Here is a 12,463-nt window from a genome sequence, read left to right as displayed (position 1 = left end):
GTGTGATTTTGTTGTCAGCACATTCAACTATGTAAAGAAAAAAGTATTTAATAAGATTATTTCATTCATTCAGATCTAGGATGTGTTATTTGAGTGTTCCCTTTATTTTTTTGAGCAGTGTATAATACAGTGGCTTGCGAAAGTATTCACCCCCCTTGGCATTTTTCCTATTTTGTTGCCTTACAACCTGGAATTAAAATGGATTTTGGGGGGGTTTGTATCATTTGATTTACACAACATGCCTACCACTTTGAAGATGCAAAATATTTTTGGTGAAACAAACAAGAAAAAAAAAAAAACTTGAGCGTGCATTACTATTAACCCCCCCAAAGTCAATACTTTGTAGAGCCACCTTTTGCAGCAATTACAGCTGCAAGTCTCTTGGGGTATGTCTCTATAAGCTTGGCACATCTAGCCACTGGGATTTTTGCCCATTCTTCAAGGCAAAACTGCTCCAGCTCCTTCAAGTTGGATGGGTTCCGCTGGTGTACAGCAATCTTTAAGTCATACCACAGATGCTCAACTGGATTGAGGTCTGGGCTTTGACTAGGCCATTCCAAGACATTTAAATGTTTCCCCTTAAATCACTTGAGTGTTGCTTTAGCAGTATGCTTAGGGTCATTGTCCTGCTGAAAGGTGAACCTCTGTCCCAGTCTCAAATCTCTGGAAGACTGAAACAGGTTTCCCTCAAAAAATGTCCCTGTATTTAGCGCCATCCATCATTCCTTCAATTCTGACCAGTTTCCCAGTACCTGCCGATGAAAAACAACCCCACAGCATGATGCTGCCACCACCATGCTTCACTGTGGGGATGGTGTTCTCGGGGTGATGAGAGACGCTGGGTTTGCGCCAGACATAGCGTTTTCCTTGATGGACAAAAAGCTCAATTTTAGTCTCATCTGACCAGAGTACCTTCTCCATTATGTTTGGGGAGTCTCCCACATGCCTTTTGGTGAACACCAAACGTGTTCGCTTATGGCTTTTTTTCTGGCCACTCTTCCGTAAAGCCCAGCTCTGTGGAGTGTACAGCTTAAAGTGGTCCTATGGACAGATACTCCAATCTCCGCTGTGGAGCTTTGCAGCTCCTGCAGGTTTATCTTTGTTGCCTCTGATTAATGCCCTACTTGCCTGGTCCGTGAGTTTTGGTGGGCGGCCCTCTCTTGGCAGGTTTGTGGTGGTGCCATATTCATTCTATTTTTTAATAATGGATTTAATGGTGCTCCGTGGGATGTTCAAAGTTTCGAATATTTTTTTTTATAACCCAACCCTGATCTGTACTTCTCCACAACTTTGTCCCTGACCTGTTTGGAGAGCTCCTTGGTCTTCATGGTGCCACTTGCTTAGTGGTGTTGCAGACTCTGGGGCCTTTCAGAACAGGTGTATATGTACACTCAGATCATGTAACACTTAGATTGCATACAGGTGGACTTTATTTAACTAATTATGTGACTTCTGGAGGTAATTGGTTGCACCAGATCTTATTTAGGGGCTTCATAGCAAAGTGAATGAATACATATGCACACACCACTTTTCCGTTATTTATTATTGAGAATTTTTTGAAAGAAGTTATTTTTTTCATTTCACTTCACCAATTTGGACTATTTTGTGTATGTCCATTACATTTAAATTACAGGTTGTAATGCAACAAAATAGGAAAAACGCCAAGGGGGATGAATACTTTTGCAAGGCACACATATATACACATACATACATAACTAGACTGCCAAAAATAAGTGACATTTTTCAGTCAATCGAAATAACAGATTTGAGATTATACTTTTGCATGAAATTAAGTATTAACAAAATAAATTAAAATATATATTTTCCCTGTGTAACAACCAGCTCCCATTAGGCTTCCCTTAGGTTTGACTGGAAAGAGATGAGAAAGAGAGAGCTTGGGCTATGGAACAGAGTTGCACTTGGTGGAGTTTGATAGTCTGCTTGTCTGCCCCCTCTTGGTTGGGGGTGGTATTGGCGGTGCCAGTGGTTCCCTCTTCTTTGGGCTGCTTGCTGGCGAACTCAACAATGCTGAAGACAAACTGCATGCAGCCCAGTTTGATGTAGCTGCCGTGGTGGAGCAGCGCTGTGCCCTCCCAGCCGGCCCCGCTGCCACCGATCAGGCTGGAACTGCTGGCCTTGCAGTTACAGGAGAGCCTGGGTCCTCCCTGGGGCTGGCAGCTCATCACTCCCCCCGATGGCATCAGACCAGTCCTGTGCCCGGGCCCAGCCTCGGCCCCCTCCTCCTCCTGCTCTCTCATCTTACAGCGGCCTGAAGAAAGAGGGCACTGTCACTCACAAGTCTCCTACAGACACACAGGGCTGGCCAAACCACACACACCCAGCCTCTACAGGTTTATGGTGAAGGGACATACACCCACCCAAATGTTGACATATGCTGAGTGTGTGTGTTACTTACGGACAATGCCCTGCACTTTGGACACCAGGCCACTAGCCGGGCTGGGGGAGGCCTTCTCAGAGAAGTCACAGGAGTAGAGCACGTTGTCCACAGTGGTTCCATGCTCACTGTAGTTGAGCAGCTCGTAGTGCTTGGTGTTCTACACACAGGTACAAGATAACCATCAGTCATGTTGTCTGTAGTGCTACTGCTATTTAAAATAGTGCTCACTGCTCAGGTCATAGCAATGGGAAAAATCATTTTTGTTCGGCAAGCTTTCAGTGTCTCAAACAGGATAGAAAACCTACCCCGTCGTAAAAGATACATGCGTGTTTTCCAGATACATAATTACAATGCCCATAGTTTGTAAGGCACACATCCATGTCAGCACCTACAGTTGGTTGTCAGAGAGAGAAAAACTGATGAGACTTTGACCCATGTTGAGTAAAGATCACAGTATTTCATAACACAGCATGGGTGGTCCTTACCAGCTCCTATGTACAGGGTCCTATAAGACATGTTGATGGCTCCTCCCTTCCCCATGAGTGGATAGAACGTTGCTCTTGCCTGCACCTTCTGTTGTTCTGTGATGGGGACAGATTGTGGCAGAATGACATTTTATTTTCTAACATTCCTATGACACTAAAATTAAACTGCCAGACGTGAGGTTGGAGGGGGGTGGGGCTTACCCTCTGTGCGTGGCGTGGGAGATTGAGGGTTGAGGGCGACGGTGGTGGTGGGAGGAGGGGTAACGGTTACACAGCTGCCTTGGGGGATTGGTGGCGCTTTGGGGGGGAACAACTGCTGTATCCTCTGCCAGGCCAGGAGTTTGACCAACTCCTCATCCAGTTTACTCAGTTCGATCTCTGTATGAACAACATCAGCATGTTTCAACGTCAACATAGACTTCACGTGAAGCAATCCTGTATCACAGCCATCATCTGTCAGCAGCATTACAGGCCATTTAATCATCACTATTTTTGAAGAAGACCAGCATGGCCGAAACATTAATGCAATGTTTTAACTTTTTGTTGTTGTTGAATAAAGTACACATTTTTAAACTGGACAGCGAGAGGTCCACATCACCTAGGCCTAATTATAAACAATGGTACATGTAGAATGGGGTTGAGGTAGCTACTTACCTCCATCCCCTTCCATCACGGCCTTCATGCCACCAGACAGGTCTGCTATGGAGGACAAGAGAGAGCTGGGGAACATGGAGCTACCCTTTAGATCTGGCCCTGGGGAGAAACCGGGTGGTGTGGTGATGGGCTGTCTTGCTGTGCTGGAGTCTTTGACGGCTCTGGGTGGGGTGAAGACATGGACACCTGGGGTGGGGCTGGGGCAGAGCTTCAGCTCACTGCAGCGGCTCAGAGGGGTGGCCTGAGCCCCTGCCATGCCTTGAGGAGTCCCGTGGGCCTGGCTCTTGACGTCCTGCCCTGTGGCTACACACGTCGAAAGGGAAGGGGGACAGCCTTTCTGGGTGCAAGACTCCAGGTGGCTGCCCCCCTCCATTTTAACCACCACCCCTCCTTTCAGGTGGTTGGGCAGCCCCAGAGCAGAGGTTGGGAGTGGGGCTGGGGGGGTGAGTCTGTGTAACTGGAGCCCTGTCTGTCTGCAGGTGTCAGATGCAGCATCACACACTACCGGCCCGTTGGCTTGCACAGGCTGCTCAGTCAGGGGCCCGTTGGGTTTCCTGCACTTCAGACAGTTCTGACAGGGCCTCACCGTGCAGCTGCAGCTCTCCTGGCCCCGCGAGAGGCCCTTCAGTACCTGGGCCCCCTGGGGGCCATCAGATGTACTGCAGGGCTTAGAGCAGGGGGCAGGCAGGGCTGAAGCTGTCCTTTCTGCAAGTGGCAGAGAGCTGTTCTCCTCTAGAGCCACACAGGGCTTAATGTCTTTCTGTTCCTTGTCTGTCTGTTCAGAGTCCCAGTCAGACGAGGACTTCTGCTTGCCAGATAAATGTCGCATGATGCTGCACTGGAGCGAGATGACGTCTCGAAGCCACTGAACAACGAATAAAAAAAATAACAGTTCAGTGAAAAGAACAAGCACCTTCATAAGTCCAGTAACTCCCAAAATAAACATCAATTTACAGTTATTAACACATTAAATAATTGGCAATTAATCCCTATCATGTCTGGACCCATGTCTCCTATGCTCCTAGCTGGGCCAGGAAAAAGTCAAGTGCTTTAGATGAATCTCAGTGTAGTAGACAGATACTAGCGTGTGTTGGTCTATGCTGTGTCTGCCATGCCATGCCTACCTCCTGTTGCTCCGCCTGGCTGGTAAAATGCTGAGGGGAGCGTGGGGGGCAGTCCTGGTCTGGGACACCATTACAGATCAGCTCCCTGTTACGCACCCCTGCAGGAGCCAAAATGGCTGGGGGGTTCTTGTACTGGGACTTAATAGCATCGGGCACCTGGAGGGTCAAACACACACACACACATATATATTATTTACAGGAACAGTGAAGTCCCAATGTGGTTAATCTATTTCTAAATGAATTCATTCTTAAAGAGGACACATTTTTGGATATGTGGTGAAGCTGAAGCAGCTTAGTTGACAAATCAATAATTTGTTGAAAATCTGTCTTTTCATCATCATTTCAAAGTGAAGACAAGCACTCGGACAGACTCAGTGGGCGAAAGCTACCTTGAGCGACTTCGTCTTGTGGTGGACACCGCTACGGACAGGCTGGTTCTGTCGGTGGACCCATCGCAGGAAGTCCACCTTGACGGCATGCTGGGATATCCTATCCTGGAACTGGTCTAAGAGCTGGCAGCGGCTGGTAAAGGACAGGCTCCTCTGGTTCAGCTGGAGAACAGGACAGGAGGCCATGTCAAGAACAGAGCGACGTCTATCCCTGAATCAACCCCTAGCCCGACACCCTGTGCACTTGTAACAAGTTTTCAGACCCTAAAGCTCAGCTGGAGAACAGGTCACGTCAGTAACAGAACAACTTCTACATACTATTGTTGAGAGATATCACAATAGGCAATAATAATTATTGGTGATGCTTGATATCGCCCAAACACAACTACAAACCCTAATCCCTTTACAGAGAAAACAGAGCCATTCCGGTCTAAAAATCACCATATCCTTATTTATTTAGGCCTGCCAAAATACTGAAACCCAATTCCATGCATGAGGATGCTTGAACACCAGATGATGCCGGGGGGTTGGCTGCTCTTACCACCAAGTGCTCGATATGATTAGGGCACATCCACCTGCCTGTGGGCATGGCAGTGAGTGGGGGGTCCAGGCAGTCCATGTGGAAGAGCAGGGGGCAATAGTCACACTGAACCAGGGGTGCCATTCTGCAGCTCCTATAGGATAGACAGGAGGAGAGAGAGGAGGCAGTGAGCTTGGACTAGCAAAGTCAGCCAACCAACTAGATTACAGATTGTATATGAAAAAGGTGTGTTGATATTAGGGCTGTGGCAGTTATTACATTTCGTCAGCTGGCAATTGTCAAGCAAATAACTGCCGGTCTCACGGTAATTGACTGTTAATTAACATAAACACATTTAGCATCTCCTGGCTTCTCCACACAGCCTAAAAGCCACTGATGCAAACGTTTGGACGTCTACATTTAAAAAAGTTAATAAATCCATGTAATATAGCCTACATCATCGCAATAAATCCATAATTTATTTTAGACAGGTCTAAAGAAACATGATATGAAGAAAATGTAGTCTATTTCAGAAGAACAGAATAGCATACTCCGAGTTGTCCTTATGTTAGGTCCTGATCTGGCTATGTCATACGGCTGTGGGCTACACTAGTTCATTTAGCAGACAAGATTTGCTTAGAATTCCATGGCATTATTTTATTGTATGAAGAATACAATTGAACATAGCTGAATAAAATAGAAAGGATATTTTCTCCAAATGATTTGAGGGAGCGCGCACATGTGGCTATTCTGTGTTTAGCGGTTAACAAAGAAACAGGTACTCCTATATGCTTAATTTAGAGATATTTATGTATCTTTAGTTGCAATACAAACGTTGGGCTTAATGTTTAGATTTTTTTATACATTCTAAGGCTGCATGATGCGACTATTGATGATTTGAAAAAAGTTGCATGAAAGGCATGAGCTCTGCTTTGTTTTTTTGCGCAGGCTGTACATCAGTCTCTCATTCACAATTTGACAAGCAATTGATAATGCCACGAATTTCCCAGCGGCATCCCCCTTGAGTGGCCATAATGCCCCCTAAAAAAAATTCATGCCTTTTGCGGCCAGTGGCCGATTTGTCCTTGGGCTGAATATATTCATTATAATTCCCTTCTCCCGGCTGGGTGTTCTGAAGCGCCTCACATGGCTCTCTGTCACGTGATCGGGTCTCTCTCACAGGCTACAAGTGAAGACAGATACATCGAGGACGCAACTGCACGTGTCCTTATCCAATTCCGAGGCGCATATTGAAGATATTGGAAGAACTGTCCACATTTACTTTCCTCAGCCAACAAGATGAGTAGGCCTAATGAACAGCACTAACCTATGTCAATCTACTATCCCCCATAGTACAAAAGCTGACCTATTCTATTCTGTGCAAGAAATAAACATTACAAACATAGTCGGGACAGTTGTTGGATGCGATTGATCCCAAAAAAGGCTGTGAGGCTGATACAACATTTGTGATACAAACCTTATCAAAACATATAGGCCTATGGGCTAGGCTACATGAGATGTGCGACTATGATTTGGAAAAGTCGCAAAAAAAGGAATGTGCTGTTTCTTGCCTTACTGCACACAAGCTGGGCATAATTCACAAGTGATAATATATCATTCACAAGTGATAATATTGTCACCCATCAGACTATTCTTGATTTAATCTTGTCTTTACATATACTAAATCATAGAAAGCTGATGGGATCCATCACTCTGTTTTCTCATCACAATTGCATAGTCTATAGAAATGTTGTGTAACATGAGCTCATGGGTTCTCACGTTTGATTAGATTTTCGAATACATTTGCATTGATGTCAGAGTGATTAATTGCCTGGTGCTGAGTACCAGGCAGTTAGCAAGTTTGGTAGGCTACCAATGACCATCAGCAGCATCAGAGCTTGGAGATGCCCAATTATCGTGACTAAACGGTGACGTGGAATTTGACTGCCGTTATGACTCGTGACCGCCGGTGTGGCTGTAATACGGTCACCGCAACAGCCCTAGTTGAGATTTTACATTTTAGTCATTTAGCAGACGCTCTTATCCAGAGCGACTTACAGGAGCAATTAGGGTTAAGTGCCTTGCTCAAGGGCACATCGACAGATATGTCACCTAGTCAGCTCGGGGATTAGAACCAGCGACCTTTTGGTTACTGGCACAACGCTCTTAACCACTAAGCTACCTGCCGCCCATTATAACTGTGTAATGACAACATTGTGGGTTTGATTGACAAATTATTGGTAGGAAAGGTCATACCTAGTGCAGGAGAAGCACACCCTGACTGGCAGAGGAATGAGGCCATTGGGGTCAATCTCATGCTGTGGCCTCCTGAAAGTCTTCATGATCAGCTCCTCTTTCCTCCTCCGTTTACTGCTGCCTGGCAGTGCTGTGGTGCAGGTGAGCTCGTTGGGCAGCTGGAACTGCGAGGGGTTCCTCTCCATGGCGGCGGCGATGAGCAGCTGGAAGGGCCTCTTGAGGAGCCGTGGTGTGGGGGTAGGGGTGGTGGTGGTGGTGGCTCGTTCAGGTTCTGAGCCCTGGGCCACCACCTCCTCCTCCTCCGAGGGGGTGGCCGTGGAGTAGGCGTTGGAGGTGGGCGTGCCCGGTCGGCTGCCAGCCCGCCGCTCAAAGCGCTCCAGACGCTCGAGATGCACGGCAGCCACCCGCAGCCCGGGTCCTGCTGCTCCGACCCCGGGGGGCAGCCTGTCCAGACGCAGCGTTGTGGTGGTAATGGTGGTGGTGTCCCGCTCCAGTTCAGCTGCAGGGGAGGAGGAGCACTTGGAGAGGGGCCTCTCCCTCTCCAGCAGGCCATTTGTCCGCCCAGCCTTCTGCTCACGCTTCTGGGGGTGACAGTCAGATAGCAGAGTCAGGGACCAGCTAGGTTCAGACAGTATTCACCACCACTAGGGTGGTTAAAATAGTGTGACTCGTATTGATACATTGAAAATGGGTGTTAACAGGCTAACACATCTAAAACATAATAACGTTTCTCTGTTGTGAGCATCATCATGTATCATCATGTATTGTTGAACACTCACCTTTCTGCGGACGTTGCAGCGATGACACATCCAGTCACCAGGGGGCAGCATTTCTTCACTCAATGGTGGGTTACTGTGGGAACCACAAAGAAACAGCAAGAAAAAAAAAAGACCTACATGCTACAGTCATTTCATTTATAGGTCAACTGTGGATCAATTGCTATGTAAGCTTTATAAAGGTCTAATGCCAAACAACTCACAATACCCCATTGGTCAGAGCATCTATGCACTTTTGAGGCATAGGCCATAATAGGGGTGAAGGGGAGTGATGACCTGTGCTGGAATAGGTCTATGTTTTGAAACATAACAACAACGTGTAAATCACACCAAAATACAATTTTTAACACCGAATGCCAAACCCTACTTTCAGGCTTGAGTGTTTACTGTTAGAATGGCTTCTTTTCTAAATGCCTGTCTCCATCTAGTGGGCTTAATGTGACACTGCCTAGCATGCCCACTTGTCTTAACAAGAGAAGACTTAGTCATTATTTAACTTTTAAATCACTAATGCAGGAAATGAAAGCACTACTAACATGGCCCACAACAACGTTTTACTCGAGACCGGTGTCAGATACATTTTTACAATGAGGACTCGTAATTTCTTCCCGAGACCAGCGGAGTAAAAAACTCCCAATTACAAGCCCCCATTCAGTCAGCGCATAAAGCCATTTCGCCAGGCCAAATACTCACACTCCTTTCACGACAATTTCTTATTGCCTATTGAAACCTGGCCTTCCTACTTTACTGGTAACATTAGTGTCCTTTACTTTAATTGAAAAATGTCGTCAAACTTTGTCGCGCACCTCAAGGGAAGAGTGAGGGAAATTGTTTGAAAGTGGCATGCTCACTGTTAGTAAGGGGAGACCGGGGGAAGTTGTAACAAACTTTTGTATTTGTATCTATTATACATTTACATTTTAGTTATTTAGCAGGCGCTCTTATCCAGACTTACAGTTAGTGAGTGCATACTTTTTTTTCTTTTTTTCTCTCCATACTATAGACCTGGGTTACTGGTAATATGTAGAGTGGCTCTATTTGCCCTCAGCATGCATTTAGTTTTACCATTCTGAATGTCTAAAGAAGCAATTATGTTCTTTAAATTTGAACACAGAACATTTTCAACTGTTATCTTGCCGATTTCACACAATTACAATCATTGTCTTGAATTGGTCTCGCTTTAGGTGGTCTCGAATACATCACCTGGCTGTGATGCTCATAAACTCTATTCTATGATTCTATTCCATCGCGCAGTTTATACAGCCTGATATCATAATGAATTGTTGGAACGCATTCAGATGTTTTTAATCTAGGCTGCGTTTGTAAATTCGCTCTGGCTATCTACTCCGATTTATAGTATGTAAATTAAATTATATCACGTCAAATTTTACAGTCAATGACCACACAAGGGATATGCAAATGTTATATTTCTGCAAAGACCGGGATTATCCTCAATCCTGTCGGTGGAAAACCTTGCACTGTAGCCTAGCTCACAACCAAAACCTGCACTATTGAATCATATACTGAAAACTGTAGCTACCAACCAACATGATTGATCTTGCACAGCTGTGTGGTGCAAATGTCTGAGTCCCCGAAATACAAAGAATAATATGCTCATCTCAAGTCGAGTTATAACCACGTTAGATCAGCTGTATTATCATAATTATATTCCTGTTAAAACTCAAGAGCAATGTCAGTAAAATGGCGCTGGAATAAAACGGTTTTTTCAAGGGAGGGCGCCATATTGTAAACAGAGGCACACGAGCGAAGAGCAGCCTCGACTCCATTTTTAGCCAGCGTTTCCCAGCGCTCTCTCGTCTCAGTCAGAGCGGGTGAGTGACGATGCCTGGAGACATGCAGACCGAGGCGGGGGCTGGTTACAACCATTAGGCGGCAAATTTTAACCAAGTCCTGGTTGCTGTGTCACAACCATCTTCCTAGAATGGTTGACAAAACAATCCCCCCCCCCCCCTTAACGCATCTCATGTGTGGTATTTTGCACATTGGCATGGTTCTGTTGAAGGTGGGCTGTCTAGACAGGAGAGCCGCAGAGTCATTCTGAATACAGTAAATCATGCATGATCCTTCCCAAGCTAGTGGGATACAAGCATACTTTTCACACATACCAGCATTGTAGATGGAAGGCAGCAGGACAATGGTCACAACACAGAAGGTCCCCTCCCTCATGACAACTATCACAGGTGTCGTGGTTGGTGGCCCTGCTCTTTCTCCGAACGTCCCTTTCACTCCTCCGACTCCTCTTTTCGCCATCCTCTGACTTGGGGGGTGCGAGCAGTGTTTGAATTTGCTGTAACAAGTTGAACATGTCTGAGAAATCTGAATCGCCAAATTGTACTATCTTCATTGCCCATTTAGGTTTGTTTACTTGGTTGCAAAAACATCAAACGAATAAAGCTAAAAACAGTGTATGATTCAGTATCATGTCAGTAACAGATCATTTTTTATACTAGCCTCCTGCAGGAAGCTAGGGCCTTTACTGTAACGTTTAGTCTGCAGCAGTGATCAAAACTGCTGGCAACTAAAATATGGTTTAAAATGTTAGTTACGCTATAACTAGAGTAATAGCACAACGTTTCCCATAAATTAGCTAGCTACACATTGCAAAGATGGGTGTTGTCTTCAACTTCATTCTAGCCAACGGCGTTAGGACATCACAGCCACAAAATATAGTTAACGTTAGCTAGCTATTTGCTTCCATCTTGCTACAGTATCTAGCTAACCATGTCCATTTTGCTGGCTAGCTAGAAACCTAACAAACTTAAATAGTTGCATTTTAACGGACATAAGTAACGTTATGTGGTGAAATGCCTCACCTCCATTACACCCCCAGAGGTATCCAAATCATACACAATCGTTGGCGTCTCCATTTTGTCCCACATTCACCCAGCAGTCGACGACTTCTTGCAAATAATTCTGGCTATGGAACCAGCTACTGTAGCTAGCTAGTTTCGTTCCACGCCCAGTCCCACTGGCAGTGGTTTTGCCGAACCCCTCCCCACACTTGTTTACTGCAAATTGCCTTTCTCTGTCTATTACTGTATATTGTAGAGGGAATAACGGAACCAGCCAAGGTTAACAGTTAGCTACCAAACGTTAATTAGCCACACCAGCCATCAAGCAATGTTTGCTTGCTAACTGCTGGCAAGAATATCACGAATTTTATGAGTTTCTCACAAACCTAAACTTTGAGCCTTTATAAACTGTCTTGTTGTCAGGTTGCTGAACAACTGTGAATGTATCTGTGAGGCCTAGCCATGGTACTTGTTTCTGCTCCTGCTGCTCCTACTACTAGCTAAGATTAGAAGACGCTTGAAAATTCTGCAAACCCGCTCGCTTCCACTTTGCATTGTCAACAGTCAGAATACACAAAATGTAAAATGCTCGCAACGTTAAGAGTTCTTCCCAACCTAGGGTTGCAAAATGCGTTTTGTTGTTATTCTTCCAACAGTGCAGGATCCTCAAGAAAGGTATTTTTGTTCTGAAAAATCCTATGCATCAATGCTGCTAGTGGCAACATCCTATCCGAGTTGGCGCAACCGCGAATGAAGTTACGTTTGAGCATGCGCATTTCAAGATTGTTGAAAAACATGGCCGCCGCAGCAGAGAAACTGTTGTCACTAATTAACACAGCCACAAAGTCAAAATTGGGGTTATCGTAAAAATTAATGAATGTCCTTTTTGGTCTTAATTTAACGTTAGAGTTAGGCATAAGGTTAGCAGTGTGGTTAAGGTTTGGTTTAAAAGCAGATTTTAAGAAGATAAATTGTAGAAAAAGGCGGGGTTTAACCATTATTACGACTTTTTGACTGTGGTAACTAGAGACGACGACAGAAAGGAATA

General features: G+C 45.4%; 1 protein-coding gene across 1 annotated transcript; it reads right to left on the bottom strand.

Annotated features, from left to right (window-relative positions):
• Positions 1-1,639: 1,639 nt before the first annotated feature.
• On the bottom strand, positions 1,640-12,173 carry LOC121558176 (PHD finger protein 12-like). Its single transcript, XM_041871670.2, has 13 exons — positions 11,437-12,173; positions 10,729-10,910; positions 8,606-8,678; positions 7,827-8,407; positions 5,592-5,724; positions 5,051-5,212; positions 4,662-4,817; positions 3,538-4,402; positions 3,085-3,261; positions 2,884-2,979; positions 2,704-2,786; positions 2,417-2,555; positions 1,640-2,269 (listed from the first exon to the last, which is right to left on the bottom strand). The coding sequence occupies exons 1-13, from the start codon at positions 11,500-11,502 to the stop codon at positions 1,860-1,862; spliced, it is 3,123 nt and encodes a 1,040-aa protein (XP_041727604.2). The 5' UTR covers positions 11,503-12,173; the 3' UTR covers positions 1,640-1,859.
• Between the last annotated feature and the right edge of the window lie 290 nt (positions 12,174-12,463).

The sequence above is a fragment of the Coregonus clupeaformis genome, chromosome 5 (genome assembly GCF_020615455.1).
Source record: "Coregonus clupeaformis isolate EN_2021a chromosome 5, ASM2061545v1, whole genome shotgun sequence".
NCBI classification, from domain to species: Eukaryota; Metazoa; Chordata; class Actinopteri; order Salmoniformes; family Salmonidae; genus Coregonus; species Coregonus clupeaformis.
This window is presented reverse-complemented; position numbering and strand designations above follow the sequence as displayed.

Excerpts from the sequence above, each read along its gene's own strand:
- LOC121558176 (XM_041871670.2), bottom strand. The coding sequence starts at position 11,502 with ATGTGGGACAAAATGGAGACGCCAACGATTGTGTATGATTTGGATACC. Across the intron at positions 10,911-11,436 it reads CCTCTGGGGGTGTAATGGAG|CAAATTCAAACACTGCTCGC; the intron begins GTGAGGCATTTC and ends AACTTGTTACAG. Across the intron at positions 2,556-2,703 it reads CATGTATCTTTTACGACGGG|AACACCAAGCACTACGAGCT; the intron begins GTAGGTTTTCTA and ends ACCTGTGTGTAG.